The following is a 20,579-nucleotide window of genomic DNA, read 5'->3' on the forward strand; positions in this document are numbered from 1 at the left end:
GTCATTGTTCCGTCTTAGTTTATTTTGGTCTTTCTGAAAAATGGAAAACTGGACCTCTTTCCCCGAGAAGTAAATCTGTTACAGTGTTCATTAGCTTCCCTGTAAGACAGTAAGTTTGGTAGCTACCTAAATTTTTTGAATACCTAGTGTTTACGGACAAATCAAAGAAAAAGTTCAAAAATATTTGCCATTCAAATCCCTACTTCTGTTTTATTCCATGGAACAATCAGGAACATAAAGTCTAGAAGTTTGCATGGTTTATTTTGAGAAGTTATAATGATAGTAAATATGTAAATATAAATGTTCTTTGATAAATGTCTTTTACAGTCTCTGAGCTCTCTGCAAACATTAAGAAAGTAATTATTTCCCCCCAACATGTCATTATTTTTCATGATTATAGGTAGGACAGGTTTATTTTTACTGGCTATTCTGCTAGAAAACAGCAACTTGGGGGCTTTGGTTTGGTCGTTTATTTTGCTGTCTGAGCTTGTGGTGGATCCCTAAAATACTTTTCATAGTAGCTGTGTTTTTTGCACAGGGCCGGTAAACATTAGACTGTGATTCTCAAGATTTCTTGAAAGTTTATGCCCGAGTTCTGGCTAGTTCCTGTTCATGAGCCCCTGCCTGCGCCAGAGGCAGGTGCTGGCGCCAGCGCGGCCTCGAGCGCCCGGCTGCCGCGGCTCCCCGGTCCCGTCACCTCGTGAGCTAGCGGGCCCCTCGCACCCGCTCCCGCTCCCAGGCTTTGGCCAAGCAGATGCACGACCCGTTGTGCTGACGGCGCTATTTCATGCCTGTCTGCATTCATAGCAATGTAGGATACTTGTCTAAACTCACACCTAACCACAGTGAAAAACTGTAAGAAAGCTTTTGGTTTCAGAGGAAAGGCATAAGGGAGGTTTGGATCATTTGGAAATGATATTAGCTGGATTTTTATGTTAGAGCTGTTAGTAGAGAAACAGCTGATCAAAAAGGGATTTTAGAGGGGCTTTGATAACAGGAGCACAAATTTCATTCCCAGATTGACCGGATTTGTGCTCCTAAATCATTTGAACTTTTAAAAAACAATTTATATACTGCTGTTATTGCATTTCACAGCTAGAGCCTTGCTGAAGTTAGCAGGTAGCACAAATGTCTCAAAATAAATGTTTCACACCACTGAATCAGTGGCACTCATGTCACCTTTTCAAGATAATTTTTCACAACTGTAAGAGTTAGAAACAGCTTTTTTAAATTAAGCTTGTCTTAGCTCAGCTGTCCATGTTGCAACGGTGAGAGACAACACTGATCTCCTCTCCTCCTCCCCCCTAAAACCAGGAACTCTGCAAGAATCTCCAAACCGGTGAAAATGGCAGAATACTTTAAAGTGGTCAGAGCAGGGGATGCTGTGTCGGAGAAAGAAGAGAAGAGTGAGTACAACATAGATTTCCACAATGGAGCCCTATTAAAAATTCCATCACTGGATGCTCAACTACATTTTTAAATCCCCTCATTTGCATATACAAAACTAGTGGTCAAAATACCAATACTTCTACTGAGGGGATAACTTGCGAACAGCCTGTTTGTAGGTGCACTGAGAAAGAGTTCAAATGCTACACAAACGGACGCAGAGGTGCACTTGAAAGTGTTAGAAATCATTCCTCGTTTTAATTTTGGGGATGAAACCAGCAATATCTTGATGTTATTTCAGGTTCCACATTTGCAAGTTCTACTTACACATCCTTAGATAGCTATAGAAGTAATTCTGGCTGAAAGGCTTTTTGAAGTCCCAAACATGGAACAAAGCTGCAAACTTCCTAATATTAAATATTTGCATTTGTACTTGGTACTTTGCTATTGAAAAACTGCTCTCTTTTACATTAAATATAGACTGTGTTAACAGGTTACAATCACAAGAAAAGCAAGAACACACATGCTTTGGATATAATGTTACATGCAGTATCAAAGAACAGTTTTTTTTCCACCATCTTTTTGGCATCCATTGTTTCAAAATGTAAGACATATTGCAGAACTAGCTTGAAAAAAAACCACCCAACTTGCTTGATTGAAAGGATTGAAAATCCTTTCATGAATCTTAACAAAAAATTCCCACAAAATTTGTGTCTAAATTCTTTTGATTATTCAATATCTGAGGTACAGGAATGTTCTAGCTCTGGCTCTAGCTAGCAATGCTCTAGCTCTGCAATTAAATATAGAGGTGTCAATAAAAGGTATTAGATCCGGGAGGAATTTGATGAACGTGCATCCTGGTCATCTAAATAACACAGCTAGAGAATCACGACACAATTTAGTTTTGTGGGATTTTTTTCCCCCATGGGACAGATATGTTTTTACTAATATCCCTACATTTGAATATGGTCCCAGTGCAGGTGAAAACTCTCACCCAAATTAATCCACGGTCTTTCCAGTTTGTATCTGAAATAGCCTCATGTCTTTTAAATCTGAAGGCTGCCAAATACCATTGAACGTGATTTTGTTTTGGGGCTGTCTGTCAGTTTTTAATGCAGAAGAGCTGGGTGGCCCCTGTACTTCGGTAGCCAGCCCTGGCAGAGGCTCTCGCTATGCAGCTGCGTCTCCTGGGTACATCCCTCCTGATGCAGATTTGCTAAGAACATGACAGGAGTTTTTGTCCTTTTAGGTACGCTCACTGCTTTCCCTGTCTGCCCGGACTGTGATCGGTTCTGGTAGCTCCTACCATAAGAACGCCCTTCCAGCAGAAAGTAATGACACAGGCACAATGTTTCCATGGGGGTAACATTTCTCTCCTCCTTTGTTTCTCTGCTTTTCATTGGTAAATAAATGAGTTACGCTATTAAAGCCCCTCTGCTGCTCTTTATAAATGATGGACCATAAGAAGGAAAAAAAATGCGTTTCAGTGCAGCAAATTCAGAAAGGGCAGCACAGCACTGAAGGCACCTTTAGAACAGTAAGTGCTACCAAGCAGACTTCCCTTTGGTCTTCCCCCTTAACATTTAATGACATAAATCAAAAGAATATGTAGCACAAAAACATCCTCTTGTTTTCCTTCAACAGCTATTTCTCCTTTCATTGTACTTTGCCCCTAATGTTCACTTGCACCACTAATGACAAAAAATTATATACTGACAATATATAAGCAACCTCTGATTTTGGTCTATAAAGAGTTTTCCTCTTTTGTTTTGTGACCAATCTAAAAGTTTTTCTAACACATTAAGAAGAAACCTTTACCGTGAGATTCTGCAAGGAAAACATGACCCTCAGATATAAATTTTTTTGCCCTAACACTATAATGAATTGTTTAGTCATATTAATGGAGGTTGCTAATTAATTAGGTGCATACAATCTCACAGTATATGTCCATTTGACCATTCACTTCCATCTTTTCAACTGGTGGAGGGATAATTTCAAAGATGAAGATCTCATATGTTTCATGAAAAGAGGAGTCAAGGAAAGAGAGACCTTTTTAGTGTCTCTGCATATCTGCATAACATGTTTTCAGACTCCAACCACAAGATCTGATCCATGAGGAAACCATGTTCCCCTAGAATTATTGCTCACAGAACTACTTGCTTAATTTTGTAAACAAGCATTGCTAGGTAGCTTTGTATAATTTTATTACATTAGCTTCAGTGTTGGCTATCCTGTACTTTCTGTGGCATTTGGCCAACTTAAAATGAATTTGTAGCTTACTCTCATTTTGACCTGAAAGACAAATTCACAGGGCTTGTGAATTTGAATAATTTTAGAAATTGAAATGTTCACAAATGCAATGGATTTGAAGGAATTGGAATCTTTAATAGGATTTCGTTCAAAGATAGGATTGTTTCATAAATTGACTTGTTTTCATTTAAATCATGGTTTGGTTTAATCAGTCTGTTTTTTTGTACAAATTCTTTCCGGGATAATGCAAACAAGATTGGTAGCAGTAAATAACTATTCCACGTCTGTTGGGAAAGCTGAGAGGGTTTTAAGAGTTTATGGAGCATGACTTCAGTCCATTTATTTCTTGCAACTTCTATTAAGATTTCCTTCCTAAATTTTCCTTTAAGATGACTACAAGCCTTTTCTTTCTTCAGTGAAAGTAATGTTCCAGACTTTACCATTATTAAGTCTGAATGGCCCACGCTCAATAACATATGGAAGTTATCTAACAGCAGTCTTCCTGACTATTTGTCACTGAGGCTATGCACAGTATTTTAGGAACACTGATTCTAATGTAGCTGTCAATACCACTGCACATCTCCTAAGCTCTATATTTAACAGTGGCATGTCCCTATGTGATGAAAAAAATCCCTTTTATATTTCCTAGCCTTTAAAACAATATTATCAGTTTCCTTCAGAGTATCTGTTAAAGGTCTGAAGTTTAGAAAATAACATGTAAGTTCAGTTAATTTGGGGCAAAAGTGGTCTTTCAAAACTTTGCCGAACTTAATCAAGATCTGGTATGAATCAAGTCCTCCCTCTGCGAGTGGGATTGATTTGATGTCCTCAGAGTCTCTCTGCAGATGTTCAGCTTTCACTTGGGCTCCAGCTTCTCTGGCATGAGTCCTCAGAAAGTAATGAATTTCTCTGTTTTGTTTTGTAGCATCTATTCCTGTATGATTTTCTCTTTCACTTCTTAGCTTATGTGCTGTAACAGTATGTCCTTTCTTCTCCGTCTTACTGTGCACTTGTCTACATTGACTTAAAATACACACTATTTTTCCTAGCATTCGAGCATGCAGTAGGCACCCCAGGAATACAAGCTTACTCGAATTTTTCTTCGCACCTGTGTGTGTATATAACTCATTTTTTTTTCTTTCAGAAATAAGAAATCTGTATTTTTCCTCCTTTAAATTCCTGAAATTTTCTCCATTAACCTTGTCTTCAATACAACCTTATAAATCCCATACAGTGAGCTGGCAGGTTATATGCCATTATGGAAACATATCTGCTTTTTGCTAGTTTCAACCTCCAGCACTAGAAATGTATTCAAAAAAAAAAAAAGAAGTTCAGTTCATATTTTCTCTGCGTCTGACTACCAGCCAGTTTCTTTGTGTCATCAAGACAGAAAGAGAGACAGACCATGTCATTTCACCTCTCCTGCCTGAGAGAATCCTGTAAGGATGCAGACAGTAATATATAATATATTAATGTGATCAGCAAAAGTTTATGTAAATAAAACAAATGAATCTTCAGAGAGGGCATCACTTGTCCAGCCAAGACATCTGGCTGAATTATATTTTGTTTCAGGAATGGACCTGGTGAATAAGTTTCCATACTTCCATGATCTGAACTATCGACTGTAAAATTTAAGGGAAGGTTTAAATCTCTCTGAGTAATAATATTTTCAGAAGATATTGGCAAGGCAAAAATAAAACCATCAAGGAATGTGCCTTGCTTAATATTAGGGACATGTGCCAAACAACGAGTAAATACTCTGCCTTGTAAATCTCTTTTAACCATTATAAGCCTCTCATCTTAACATTTTCTTTTAATTCCAATTAAAATCTTCAGCCAGGAAGCTGGCCAGTAACTAACAGTAGTACCTCACCCTCATGTTGTCTTACTATTAAAAAAAAAATAAAAAAAAGCGCAATATTAGCTGCAGAGAGGTACTTTTTTTCCCTCTACATTTGGTAAGTGTATCTGAAACAATCCAGATCATGGAAATTTATACCAAGGATAAATTTTGAAAACAATGAATCAAGGCAGTCTCAACTCTTCCAGGGTGATCCTATGAGAAATTCTTATCATTATCTCAATTCTTATCATTATCTCATGTTACTTACATTGGGAAAAACCCTTTGATTATCTCGTATTCCCTATGCAATGAAAAAAGACGATCATTTCATATTTCCCATGCAATAAAAAAACAAAATTATCTCTCATTTCTATCTGTGCATTGTTGAAAAAGAAATAAAAGATCAGATGTGATTACTTCTTTACAAATAGTATGAGATACACTTTTCATGGAAAATCTCACAAAATTCAAACAGATGTTATAGTGATTTCTGTATAATTTGATAGGCCTTTAAAAATTCAAAGAAACTCTAACAAATGCAACTGTTTTCCTTTTGTTTTAGTTGCAGTCTTCTCCAGCACATCAGTAAGCCTCCTATTTTAGTTTACTTTCTTCTCTCATCATGCTTACCATACCCTCCTCTATACCAGTTATATAATTATGGTTGCTCTGCATGTTGTTCTCCCATCATTCCTCCGCTTTATTGCTTTATTCTATAATTATTTCTGAAAAAAAAATAAAACATACGCTTTTAATTAGGAAAAAAAAAAAAAAAAGTTTACCACTTCCTCTCCTGCCTTTTTTGCAGAGTTGAATCATTTAATTTTAAATGTACTCACTGTTGCAGCCATAGTTGCTTGTAGTCTCAACCAAGTTGGCACTGCACTCTGATGAACTCCTCCGTGGAATGGAAGCTTTCCTGACCGTAAGAAACAAAAAAGAGAGACAACAGGGAGGAAAAAACACACAGAGTGAAAAAAGATCTAAGAGTGTATGAGAGAAGATACACATTAGCTGAATGATGCTTCCACTGGAAAAGAAAGCAGCACAGATCTTCTGCACTTACATTCAAATTAATACGCAACATTTCTGAGAAGCGTGTTAGTTGAGGGAGGACAACAGGGATCAGAGGCAGGAACAGGAGTCAGAACTACATGGCTTCTCTCTTGGAGTTAATGTTCCTCTTCCAGTCTGATTTCTCAGCTCTTTGTTATGTAATTAGTAGGCAGCAAAAATTTCTTTAATTTATCATTAACTCTTATATTTGGGGAGGAAATGTCAATAATGTGATGTTTTCCACACTTTCTCCAGGAGAAACAGCTCTGTTAAATAGAGCTGATCTCTTCCTTTCTCTTTCCTTCTTTCTTTTAATAGTAATTAGACATCTGCTGTCTTGAGGAGAGCCACGAGCTATTCTCCTTTCTGTCCAGTTTGTGTCCTGTGGTGGTATAAACTCCTCCACAAAGTCTGTTGTCTTGGATAGCTCAAATGGCTTTATTCCTAGACCCCGTTGTTTTAGCTGGCTGAGTTCCTGTTCATCGAATATACACTTATCTCACAAGTAATTTCCCTTTCAACATGGACTTATAAAAAATTACAGAAATGAATTACAGATGTATTTTAGTTTTCCCTAGGGCTTTCTCCACCCCTCTAAGCTGTGCACGTCACATTCAGACCTCTCTCTTGTTTTCTTTTTTTTAATAAAAGCTATTTCATATGGAATCTATACTAGGTTAATCAGCTGCCTTCTTACTCTTCTTCCAATAACCCTTGTACAGGAAGAAAGAAGGCCAGATGGACCTGTACTGGCATGTGAATTGCTTGTAGCAAGATCTGCCATTTGTTATCTCAGTAACAATGTAATAGCAGGGATTTTGAAAACTTTGCTGTTTTCCCCAGGACACAATTGTAAGCTTTATTAGTGCCATTTGTTGGTGGGGGGAGGGAGGAAGGGGAAGGGATGATGTGTTTTTGTATGTTCCAATACAGAGAGCAGCTCGATCTGGTTTTGCGCGCAAAATGTGGAGAAGGGAGCACAAGGACTCTTCTCCACCTCCGTATGCTCTGCGCTGCTAACATGCTATGCCGCTTCTGGGCCTGAATGTGCAGTGCACCACTCTCCAGTCAAAGATGTTTTTTTCATTGTTAAGTATGAAATCACTCTCATAAAACCAATTCTCTGATTTATAAGGGTGTGCTTTCATACTGTTAATATTTTTGAGAATCTTCTCTAAAATACCATTGCTGGCATGATATCACATCTTCTTGTGAATCCCAGTAGTTAGTATTAGGAATAATGTGCTCAGCTTTTAGATGAATGTAGCAAACAGAACTGAGCATGCTCTTCAAGGACTGGGGATCCCTTTTTGACAGAGAAGAGACTTTTATTGTCTAGGAAGCAGTATGTTCCTGGAGAGAGCTTGATAAAGTAACGTAGGCAGCCAAAGCACCAAACTAGCTTTTACATTATTTTTGGGTGCAGAGAGTTCTTATGAAGATATACAATCATTTTACAAGACTCATCTCTCTGATGAGACATAAAAACATAGTCTTTTCTTTGTGAATTTTAGAGATTCCTCATTGTTTTTTCTAAGAGTAGATAAATTAAAACTACTCACTACAGCCTAAGTAGTTATACTCTGTCTTCCTGAGATTCACTCAGACAGCTCCACAGGAGTCTTTCCAGAAGTATTTCTAATCACAGCATTTCAACAGGTCCTAGCAGCGGTGGGAGGTTTAACCAAGACAAGACTTTGCGACTAGCCTGACTTGCAGAATTTAACTGTGTAGTAAGAAAAAAGCTGCAGCTAAAAAAGGCAGCATAATACACAGGGCAAATATTTAGGACAGTCAGATTCAGTTCACTGTTTCAAAACCCAGTTTGGATTTCTAAAATGCTACAAGGCAGAATTCTTTCAAAAGGCTCTTCGCCCAAACAGCCAAACTATCTTTAATGGACATTATTGGCTGAAATAGAATTACCTGAACTTTTATCAGCTTCTATTTTAAGCCGCTAATGTAAAGAGCAAAATTTGTAAGGCCTCCTGTAGAAGAGAGTATAATTGCGTAAATGAAGAGCTCCATAATGGTTCAAATCCAATAAAAAGTCCATAGCATTTCACAGTTTGTCATGGGGAGAAAGGACCTCAATTCCCTCTCTCCTGGAAAGATGATGAAGCCAATACCTAAAACGTTGTATTCTATACAACAGCATCATCTTTCCCTATTCTAAGCTGCTTTTTCATCTCTAGTCTTTGACTCTATCTAAATTTACTTTCTCTCCCCTCCCATTCTCCACTGTTCCTTTCACTCAGATCTTCTGTTGCTTTCCTCTATCTTTGTTTCTTTCTAAATTCCACCTTTTTCTCTCCCCAGCCATGTCTAATGCTGTCTGTTTCTTCATCATCCTTGATTCTCTTTTATTTTCTCTCTCCTTGTAGGTTCCCCTTCCCAAACCACGCTTCATGATGAATCCTAGTATGTAATCAAATACAGAATGAATTCAGCTTAACAAGAGATTCCTGACAGGCTGGAAAAATACATTCTTGTTTATTTTTATAGAAAATATTTTCATATATATCTGATAAAAATGTGACAACTTGGCTAAATATAAAATGAGAACTGCTTCCAACTGTTTGCCCACATCTTTTCCTATGCAGCCCTTCTCTTTTATAAGCTAATTTCATCACTACTTATGATACAGTTTTAGAAACAGAAGAACAATGAACTCCTTTCACCCCATCCTGGTCTGCTGCATGGATGTGTTTGCAGGGATCATAAAAATCTTCCACGGATGAACTGCACCCGCGCATGCCTGGTCCTGAAATCTGCCAGGAAAGCATGCAGCCTGAGAGGGAGAAAACTTTAAAAGGAAGGGGGATACAAGTGATGACCAGGGTAAGAAGTAAGAGCATCAATTTCCTAAATTCTAACACAGATTTAATTTATGATTTTAAGCATTCAGTTTCTCTACACTAAGTTGCAACTAATATTTATTCTTCCTCTGCAACCCTTCAATTTTTATTAGTTTATGCTAAAAACTCTTTAATCCTCTGCTGAAAGAGCCACAGAAATGCTTACTAATAAACAACACAGGAAAAAAATCCTGTACTTTCTGATGCTGGATAAAATATAGTATTTGTTAATAAAGTATAATAGTAGAAATTTGATAGCACAATATTTCTCTAATATTTTTAATTTAATATAGCCTGTCAAAAGGACAAGTCAAGGCTAACACAAACTCTTAGCTAATCCTTACAAGCCCCAGTTCAAGACCCTTCTAGAATTGTATGATAGAGGTGGTAGACCAAATTTGGGGAAAGCTAACAGTAATGTTATTAGTCACAGCTGCTAACAATCATCCTTGCTTATACAGCTCAGGAGATGGAAGCAGATTTAAGAATCCACTTTGCATATACTCTAATGTGCCGATCACCTCAGTCAAGAGATAAGGATTTTTCAATAGAAAGTTTCTTCTACAGACTTTCAAGCAGAAGATGAGCCTGGTGTATCAGACTTCTGAAGCTTAAAGGTAAGACAAGTTAGTTTTTAGACAGTTATTTTCTTTATGACTAGACAAATTAATTATTGCATTATGAGATTTCCTAAGCTAGTGTGGTATGTAAGCTAGATTCAAGGGTGGCTATGCTAAGATCAAGTTGCTGCCCTTTTATTTTTCTAGTATAAAGGCTCACAACTTGTTCTGCCAGTTACACAAAGTTTGAGTAAACTGACCTCCTATAAGGAAGTAGTTTGAGGTTCACCTTCCAACTGTGCAGTAGAAAACTTGCACAAGCCTGTAATTGCTACTATTCTAAGCTTCTGTACTTTTCTGTGTGAGGCTGTCTCTCAGTAAAACTCCGGAGACTCTCTCCAGCCTTACCCTAATCTTACTGTATGCAAGATGAAAGGGATCTTGTAATAGATTACTCCTCTTCACATTTTTTTTCTTCTCTTCTCAGAGACAAGCTTTACCTCTAAAGAAATACAAACAGTTTTAAGAGCTTTGTATAAACTCTTTCAATTTAGTTAAGACTGTATTATATTCCAGTAACTTCATAGTAATCTGTAAGTGTTGTCTTGTTAACAACTGTTCTGGGCTGCACTGCTGATAAAACAGGATTAACTTAATTAAAAAGACTTTACAAAGGCTAGAGTACCCTCTACAACAACTTTTTTGAAACAAAATATTTTTTTATCAAATGTTCTTGCTCTCTTCTAACTATGTTCCATTATGGGGAAAAAATGAGCATTCAGTTGGTTTCCATGACAGCAGCCAAAGTAAAACCAGACTGGCTATTTCAAAGGTCACTTGTTGAAAGACATTGATCAGGAAAGGTTGAGTTGGCAATGTGGTTATGGCAGAGTGAAGAACAGAGAATTGCAAGAAGCATAGGTTATCGTAACCAAGGAGAAATGCAGTGAGGGAGTACTCTGAGAGCAAAGGAGTTGTCATATGTAACAGGAGGAGGCTGTAAATCTGCGATGGTTAATAATCAGAGGGGCTACTAAGTGGTCTTGTAACATATTAACAGTATTATGAGAATATAAACTCTTGCAAAAAGTACTGTAATCCAAAAATAAGACAGGACATAGGAGGTCGACTTGTCTACACAAATACAGCGAATAAACCAAAACAGCAATATTAACAATGTGCTAATGAGTTCTGCTTGATCTCCTTAAGATCTCACAAGATTTGAGCTGGCTATCTAAGAGTCTAGCAATAATCTTTTGTAAAAAAGTCGATGTTTGAGTGTAAACAATATTCTTCTATAATACTGTACTAAGAGCCTGTTGCAGTTCTGTAACTTCTACGGTATAGCTATGCAAGGAAATTCTCCTGGTGGAGATGCTGGGTAGCATTAATTGTACCAATTTCTGGCTTTAAAAAAGCTGCAGCAACAAATAGATTAATTGGTTGTCTTAATCCCAGTAACTGTTTATGTATTTTCATTTGAAGCCCTAAAATGCTTGCAAAACTGAACTGTGGCACTTTCTGACTAGCACTGACATTCTCATACCCCTGAAAATAGTAGCCTGGATCATCCTGGATACATTAATCAGCCCTTGGATTTCTTATAATTGTTAGTTACTTACGTGGGAATCATGTTTATGGAATTTGATTCTTTTTAAAGTCTTTCCTTTCAAACCAGGAGCTATAAAGGACTTGGGAGCTAATGACACCCACATGATTTGGCTGTCAGTACAATTTCATGGAACAGATTTTGTTTTCCAGTCACTAATTTGCTTCTACTTTTCCATCCTTAAAGTTAACATTTTAAAGCATTAGTCTAAAGCCAGGTATACTGTAAAAATCTCAGAAATTGGTGTGGTGTTTATATATGTGTGTGTGTGTGTGTATATAGATAGATGTATATGTGTGTAAAATATATACATCTATATATATATAATTTTTTTGTTACAAAGCAACTGTAAGTAGCAGCTTAGAAAAGATATTTAGAAAACTACAAGCCAGGAAGTAAAATATTGCAGGCAACAAGTTGAGAAATCCACATTAATTATGCTGAGTAACCACACAAACCTTATGGATAATTCATTGCATGGTTTTATATTCAAATAATTAGTACATGATTACCAGAAGAAATTTCTACTTGATTGAATAGCTTCAGCACTCTGAAGCACTTTTACCTGCAAAGGAAGTAGAATGTTCCAATTGCAAGAACTCCTAGAAGAACAACTGAAGCCAAGAAAACTGCAAACAGGTCACCTTTTGTTTGTGATTTGATGCTGGGCAGCAAAACCTCCTCACAACGGGCTCCTGTGTAATTCTCAATACACCTGGGAAACCAAGGTTTATATGGATTAGACTGTACTTTGTCATCTAATATGAAAAGCATAGGCTTCTTTTGGTTTTAAGTGGGGAGAGGAGAACTTCTTGTGATAGTATAATTCAAATTTGTATTTGCTTCACAACAAGTTTTCTTACAGAATTTGCATTGTATTTCTGGAGCAAAGGGCATTGGGAATGTTCCTATTTAATTTCATATTCTGATCCATGCTCTTATATGTTAAACTATCTCTCTCTTTAATATAGTGACTAGATTAGCAATGTACATGATGTATTTCACCATTAAATCTGCCTCCTCCATAGGATTTTTAATTAAATCCACCTTTTTGGTGTTGGCTGCCTCATCTCACAGGCTTTCATCTCAAACATAAGAGTCATGCTTTCTTTTCCTCCTTTCCTGTAGCTTTTTACCTTTACTCATAAAGAGCTAGTACTGTCATTTATAATAGATGAAGGAAATAGGAATTCATTGACACATGGTGCACATAAAACACTTAACAAATTGCAAAGGCAGTTATCCTGGTAGTTTGTGGTGAAATAACTCATTCCAAAGCATATCATGTGCTCGTGAAAGGCCTTGTCTAGACAGACTTAGCTAAAAGGCTTCCCTACTATGCCCATCTTAGGTGAAAGCTAAGGTGACACTTCTGAAAGTTTCTCCTAAAGGAAGGATTCACAGTACATCATAAGATGTGGAGGAAGCAAAAATTGTCACTGCATTCAGTATTGTAGGCAGTGGGGAAAAAATGTCTTGGATACATATACCTATTTAGGTGTTTGCATATACCGGTACACAGCAGCTAGGTCTTCAAGAAGCAGCAACAGGAAGCTATTAAGACTGCTAGAATTTCCAGAACAAGCTAGTGACAAAGCAATTTGAATCAGCAAACTAACTTGTTGGTAAGATTGATCCAGTCCAGACTGAAGCAGTGTGTGACTAGTAGCCTGATGTCTATAAACGAATACCAACAGAAGTAAAACCAGAGGTACAAAGCACAATGATGTGACCATAGTCTAGAGATAAATGTTGATGGTGTGTGTTTTTTTAAAAAAATGTTTTTATTAGCTGGACTAGCCATTGCCAGAGCTACTCTTGGAGATGAGACTGTAAATAATCTACCTAAGGCAACTAGGATGCTGTGAAAAATTTTTCCAGGTTTGTAGGTTGAAAGAGAGCCCTCAGGGCAAGACAACATCCTGCTTTATTAAAGACATTCAGATAATTATGCCTAAACTTAGTTCAGGAGTTGAAAGTGAGAGACAAGGAAGATCCCTTACTGCTTGTTGTTAAGGGAGGAAGAGAAAAATAATAATTACACCAAGAAGGTCTTGTAAGTTGAACAGATAGCTTGAGTCAGCAAAAGGGTTTGTCATGCATAAATTGTGCACATCTACAGTGGAAACACTGGGTGCATGTGTCAGTGTTGTCATAGGACGCACGCTATTGTTTTACAAAGCTCTCAACTTGGACATATCTTACAGAGAAAGAACTACCTTTTCCATGAAGGAGATTCTGATTTGCCTCAGAGCGCAAAGTTTCAGATACGCAGTTACCCAGAGCTGGATGATGATTGAGCCCTCTGACAAGGCCAGGTTGTGTAGTAAATCCAGTAGTTCTGGTGGCTGCAGTGATGGCCCCAACAGTTCAAAGGCAAACATTCGGGCACACGAGAGAATAGGGCCTAAAACTGTGTTATGCTATGTAGGAGTCCTCATTAAATGATAGCTATTAATTAGAATTCAAACTAAATGGAGAAAGTTGCTTTATATTTTAGGTTGAGAATGACTACTGAACAACAAAAGCACCATTTTAGAGATTTAATTAGTGAGGAATGTCAATATTGAAGATAAACAGAATAAATCATCACTTTTACTATAAAACCTCATTTCTCCATACCAAACTTGCAAACACCTCCTCTGTTCCAAGTTCTGTGTTCAGACCTCCTAAGAAGATCTAAACCAGCAGCCTAGTCTTGGACTTGACTATCTGGAGATAGGGATAGATCACAGACTTTCCTATGTACACAGGCATTTATAACTAATTTTAGCATGGTAGGCAATAATACCATTTAATACCAATATTCACTTAAAGGTCAAAAAGTTCCATGTTAAAAATCTGCTACGTTGATTGTTCTGTCAAGGGACAAACTATTAAGTTACCAATCAAAGTATCAAAATATTCTCATTGGAACCAGTGTCTTCGACAGATAAAGTATGCTATATGGGGTATAAGAAGTGAAAAGATATAGAAAGATCTGTTTCTTTTTCTGTTAGTTATTATACTATTGCATAAATACTCTTTTATTTCCATTGCATATGTTCAATTGAAGCACATTCATGAAAGAGATAGAATTTGGATTCTTAAGCATAGATATTGGGTGATGATGCTCTAACTTATACTGTCCTGTCAATGTGTTTGCATTTTATCACTCTGCTGAATGTAGGCTTGTGAAGGGAGAACTGATTTCAGGAAGTATACAAGTAATTCCTCAGTAATGCATTTACAAAAAACTTCTAGTAAAAATGTCAAAGTAGACTTAAAATTCATCTTAGACTTGCTGATTATGTCCTGCATGTTCTTGTTCTCTCACTTGAATTACGATTCATTTTAATGGGCCATTCATAAGGAATCAGTGTAAAATCTCAACTATGATAGATTATGTGAGGAAGAAAAAGCCCAAATTCTACTTTTAATGAGACCAGTAATTCAAATGATACCAATATATATTCTGCAAACGTGCCAGTGAAACTTGAGACTTCATTTGCTCCTTACATGTTATACTTCAATATAGAGTCAATTTCCATTCAGAGCTAGATTTATTTGTAAAGTGAAGGGGTTAAAGAGCACGTAGCTCCCTTAGAAAGTCACAGCATAGGGTAGGGTGTCTACTGGACACAGCTCCTAGGCTTACCTTACTATGGAAAAGACTTGTATCCTACACTGTACTCTGTGGACCTGAACTTGAATTTATCACAGCAAATATAGTATTTTACTATAAACATAAGTAAAATGACTGACTGACTTAGTAATTCATATTGAATCAAAAATATGTAGGTAGAAGCTAAACTAATCTTCATTTGTTTTACATTTTTCACTCATTCTGATAAGTTCTTTTAAGGAGTTCACTGAATCACAGAAAATGGAAGGCATTTCATCCAACCAGTGCATTCTCTGTGTATCTTTATGTATGCAAATTTATTTCTGTCTCTTTGTATTAGTAAGGATCTTGCTTCTTCTTGCTATTTCTGGCACTAAAGTCATAATAGTCTGTCCAGCTCCAGCTGGGGAAAATGGGCTGAACTCTGTAACAAAGTTCTCAACTGCTCTTGGCTGCTACAAGGTATGATTTCAGATCAGGAACAATAAGCACATGGGGAGGAACTATCAAAGGAGAGATCTCTAGCGTAGCTAAACCAGACCAATGGACCACAAAGCGTACTACCATGTATGCTTGATATGGCTCCCAGAACCACTTTCTGTAGTTTTTGGATTACTGTATCAGTACAACTAGTCTAAACTACTGCACAGAGAATTATTGCAATTTCTCTTAATTCTTTGTCTTTGAAAATAAGATGGAGGATTTAGACAATTTGTTGGAAAACATGGGTATAATTATCACCACATTTTAAAATTGTGTTACTGATCGAACACTCACTCCTTATTAAGGACAACATGAGACTTCCAAAGTTGCTACATCTGACTGCTGGGACAGGGAAGAGTAGCAGACTGTGCTCTGATTGCTCAAGATAATGTTTCAGATATTAACTGTAAGTATAGTGGCATTTCAGTGGCCTATGTCTGAAATACTTGTAGACTATTGTAGACTATTTTAAGAATAGAAATGTAGTTTGAGTGCTGCATTGTTCTCTACCAAGAGAGAGAGAAATGCTTTACAGAGCTGAATAGAAAAACAGGAATAGAAAATGGAATATGGAATTCATACAAGTACTCTTGAATACCAATGAAAACTGTAGAATAAGAGGCTAAAATGATAGGAGAAGGAAGAAATAAATAGGTTTTGGCATCAAACTAAAGCATATGGAAAAGTTTTAGAATATGAGTGTATGGAGAAGGAAGTCAGTGGACTAAAGGAAAAGTGAAGCAGAAGGAAGAAGAGACAGTCTTCCTAAACAGAAGTGTTGCATAGCCAGGATTAAGGTTAAAAAGCTAGGGTTGGAGAACTACTGTGCTACTGTGGGCTGAGCTGTCATGGAAGCAATATTTCTGTTCTGTTACAGACCATGAAAAAATTAAAAATGTGATGAACAATAAAGTAAAAAGGTCACTGAGAGTGTAGCTGCTTCCTAATAAATGGAAAACAGAACCAGATGCTTAGGTTAGTTATGTGTCTTCAAAGGGCAAAGGAGCCAAAAAGCCTGGTGTTTGTGAGGGGGAAACTATAGCAAATGTGACTACAAAGCTACAGCAGAAGAAGACTTGTGCTAAAAACTCACGACTCTCACATCCTGGACGCTGACAGTGCTTCTAGCATGAACCCATTAATTTTTCCTGGATGCAGCCTAAACAAATATTTTTTAAAGTTTTGACTTCCCGTTCTACAGTAACTAGTTAATAGTGTGCAACGGAATTGATTAGGGATTACACAGTTACTGGTCCATAATGTCTCTAGAGTTCTCTAGAGGTCAGGTATCTCTTGGTTACATTTAACTTCTATAAACAAAATTATGGCTAATGTGATTCTACCAATAGGGTCTACTATTGTACAGTCAGGGCAATTCTGAAAATGGAAATGCTGAAATACTAGTTTGTACAAGCTTTTATGTAGTTATCAATGCAGAGGTACAAAATGGGTGGAGGGCTATACTAAATATAAAAGCAACAAATGTCTTCAGATAGTCAAGGGAGGGAAAGATTTCTACTGAAGTGCTTTATTGAAAACAGTAGAGAAGAAACTAAGTAGACGTTGAGAATAAGCAGGAGCACTCAACCAAAAGATCTACTTGTCTTGTTGCATTAGCAGAGCTCTAGTAATTTCAGTGCAGTTGCGTACACAGTGACTGAGGCAAGACAGAAAGCTAGCCTCCCATAAGCATGTGGGCTCTGAACGTAATCCAGACTATCTAGCCTCTCCTAGAGGTAGTTAGGCTTGCTATTAAAGGCTTTAAAACTTGGTAGCAACTCATATTTGTAACAGATGCCTAAAAGTGGAACACAACTTAAGCAAGACACGCTCACAGTTGTTCAATGTGGCAGGCAAATATGCCCCTGCACTTTAAATGAATATCTGCAAAAGACAGAAGCCTGTTTCTAAGCTATATTAAGAGGGAATTACCCTAATCAAATCTTGTGGTCACTAGGCCAGGTGTTGCTGTTGCACATGTTGTTTCAGCACATGCTGTCTGCTGGCTTTAAATAATTCTCCCATGTGGCATTCCAAAGTTGGTTTTAAAAAAGAGGAGGGGGTGTGTGTGTGGGGTCTTTCCCCTTCTGAGAAACTAGAATTTCTAATTCCATCAGAGCTGGAAGACAACAGGTTTCAAATGTTTGTGTAAATCTGTGAGGCTGGATACTCATTTTGGATGGCATCCAGATTTCTGCTCTTCTACATGCATGCAGGCACATGTGTGTATGTGTGCTTGTACAGAAATTGTGTGCATAAATACACACATGCACATGTTTTTAGGGCTGGGTGATCTCATGTGACACAAGGTCATACATAAACTCAAGACACAAGCTGTGCTATAGAAGAAACATATAATGTGTATATATATATATATATAGAAATCCACAGAATCTTTCAACATAGGGAGTTTTGTGTTGATTAATATTCTATGTCAGCATCAATACAAGGTGGAAGGAAATAAATTGCATCTGATAAGATGTCAGGTTATGACCAGTGGGCCTGAAATAATATTGGTCCATTATGTCTGATCAGTAACTAAAACATAAGCATATTAGCCCGCCACTAAAACAAAGCATTACTGCAGTCTGTATGCAGCCACAGTTTGAGACAGTGCAAATGATCACTGCTTATCTGATTTTGGTAAGAAGAGAAGACCTCATTTTCTTCCACACTCTGAGATAGGTGTCACAAGCAAATACAGTCTGATAGACTTTTAAATTGTAGCTAGATTTGATTCAAATATGCACATGGAATCTTATTCCTTAGTGTTATATAATAAGACTCTTGATTTTTAGTTTTTCTTGAGTCAGGAAAAACCTGGATACTTCTTGGTGGAAAAAAGATGGCATGTAAATACAAAGCTCTAGTCAGGAGAAAAAAAAAAAAAAAAGAGGTTATCTGATTGCCAATTCAATTCAGGTCACATGTCTGATAGCTTAAAAATTGCCATAATCTTCAGTGTGCAAAAGGCTCTTAAATGTTGGCCAAATCCAGTCACTATAAGCACATCCTGTAAGTATGAAAAATAATAAATTGGGTTTTAAAATTTTAAAAACAATGACAGTTCTGATTGGAAGCCTTAAGTGGCTTTTAAAGTTTTGTGTGCATAGAATTTTCAAAACTGCTACTTTGAATATGCATTTATATCCATAGGGAGTAAAATAAAACTTATTCATGCTACTACTGGAGTGAAATTGAGGGAATGGGTTATCTTCACCCCAAAACTCCCTTAGCTAAGTTTTTATATGGCAGGACTTAAAATAATAGCTGGTAATGCTATTCAATCACTATCTGTCCTTGTAAGGCTCATAAATACTTTTCAAACACTGATAACATTTTGCCTCACTAAAACTAAATCTTAATATTGATATTTATGGCTGTATTTTAGGTATGCATTCTTACTCCTGCTCGTGCCTTTCAAGCTTAGGGTAAAATTGAAAAATACTAACTGGATACTTCATCTTTTCCAAGAGCCTGGGGTACTCGACAAACATAGTTTCAGAGGTAAAGAAAGAGGAATAGTCCAGAGGAATGCTAAGCCCTCCACTGGCTCCTTGCATTGTGTGCATTTGGAAGACTTACAGCACAGAGTATATCCCTCTTTGAAAAAGCTATTTGAAAAACAGAAAAAAAAGTATCCATCTTAGAGAAACAGCCAAAGACTGAGGTGGGGGGTGGAGGATTTACATAGGATTTATAGGATTAGTATAAGAAAGACTGAATTACAGTAGGAGCAAAGTCAAGGGGCAGTAGAAATACCCTTAATTGAACACAGGAATTTCATGGAGGAGGTTTCTATGTCCTGCCTTTTCTCTTGCAGTACTTAACCAGAATACAACCTGAACCCACTGCTCTTTGCAGAATATAATCTCTCCCTCAAAAGGAAGAGCATTCACTAACTTCAGCATGTACTGGCCTCAGAAGAGGAGATGTATTTGTGTGGTTTTGTACCTGAACTAGCAATCATGCCAAGCTCTTGTGTCTACAAGTTGAAAACTCCTTTCCAGAAAGCTAAAGTGACTGTATAAACTAGTAAAAATGAAATACTTCAGAAGTTCTACAATACAAAAGTCTATTTAACTTTCTTCCCTCATCAGAGAAACTATTCACCAATTCACTGGCAGTATCAGAATACCCACTCACCAAATCTTGCTCAAGGCAGGATCAACAGATATTATCTGTACTTTTCACCACGTCTGCAATCCAAAAGAAGCTACTTGCTTGGTTCAGCAGGGAATGCTACTGCTAAAGACAGACCAGAAACCGAGATGTTGAAGTAGGGAGCGTCTCAGATTAAGCTTTGGTATAGCTTTTTGTCCTCATACCCCTGGTTTGTCTTCTGTATAACTTCCATGCTTTGGTTCCCCTTTCATGGAGATTTGGACCAGAATATCAAAACCTACTTTTCTAACTGATGAAGCTTTTCTACAAATGTGTTGCTCCTGAAAAACACCTGACATATATGTAAGATAGATACTTATCAGGAAAAAAATATGGATAAATAACTTAAGGGAAGCTGTCTATAGCCAGCAGACTTTCACAGCTCCTACAGTGAATGTGGCATAGTGTCTTATGTTTGGGTGCATCTAGCCTTGGAGCTTGCAAAAAAGAACTAGTCGGGGCTGAGGGAGCAATTTTTAACAGACAACTCAGTACAAGTGTTTCCAGTTCCAGCTATAGCCTGTGTTTCCATCCTTCTTGAGATGTAGGCCCCTTATTACAGGGAAAGGCTATCAGTACTGATGTAAGGAAAGAAAGACAGCAATCCATTTTGGTTTGTAAAGCCGGGGCATCTCAGTATCAGGACCTACAATGAACATGGAGAGGGCTAGGGTAAAGAGCATCAACCAGGAAAGGGACAAACTTGTGAATGCTGCTTTGATACAGTGCTGTGTGTATGAAAATACAGGAGTGTAACTTTTTAACC

General features: G+C 37.3%; 1 protein-coding gene across 3 annotated transcripts in view; it reads right to left on the reverse strand.

Moving 5' to 3' along the window:
* Positions 1–235: 235 nt before the first annotated feature.
* Positions 236–20,579, reverse strand: part of NRG4 (neuregulin 4) — a 42,369-nt gene continuing 22,025 nt past the window's right edge. For all 3 annotated transcript variants that reach the window (XM_062584011.1, XM_062584012.1, XM_062584010.1), the window contains exons 6-8: positions 12,128–12,277; positions 6,319–6,398; positions 236–6,204 (exon numbers count right to left, since the gene is read on the reverse strand). In XM_062584011.1, coding sequence (XP_062439995.1) covers positions 6,188–6,204; positions 6,319–6,398; positions 12,128–12,277 — 247 coding nt within the window. In that variant the 3' untranslated portion in view covers positions 236–6,187. The remainder of the gene's footprint in view (positions 6,205–6,318; positions 6,399–12,127; positions 12,278–20,579) is intronic.

Source organism: Rhea pennata, chromosome 10 (assembly GCF_028389875.1).
Source record: "Rhea pennata isolate bPtePen1 chromosome 10, bPtePen1.pri, whole genome shotgun sequence".
Taxonomy (NCBI): domain Eukaryota; kingdom Metazoa; phylum Chordata; class Aves; order Rheiformes; family Rheidae; genus Rhea; species Rhea pennata.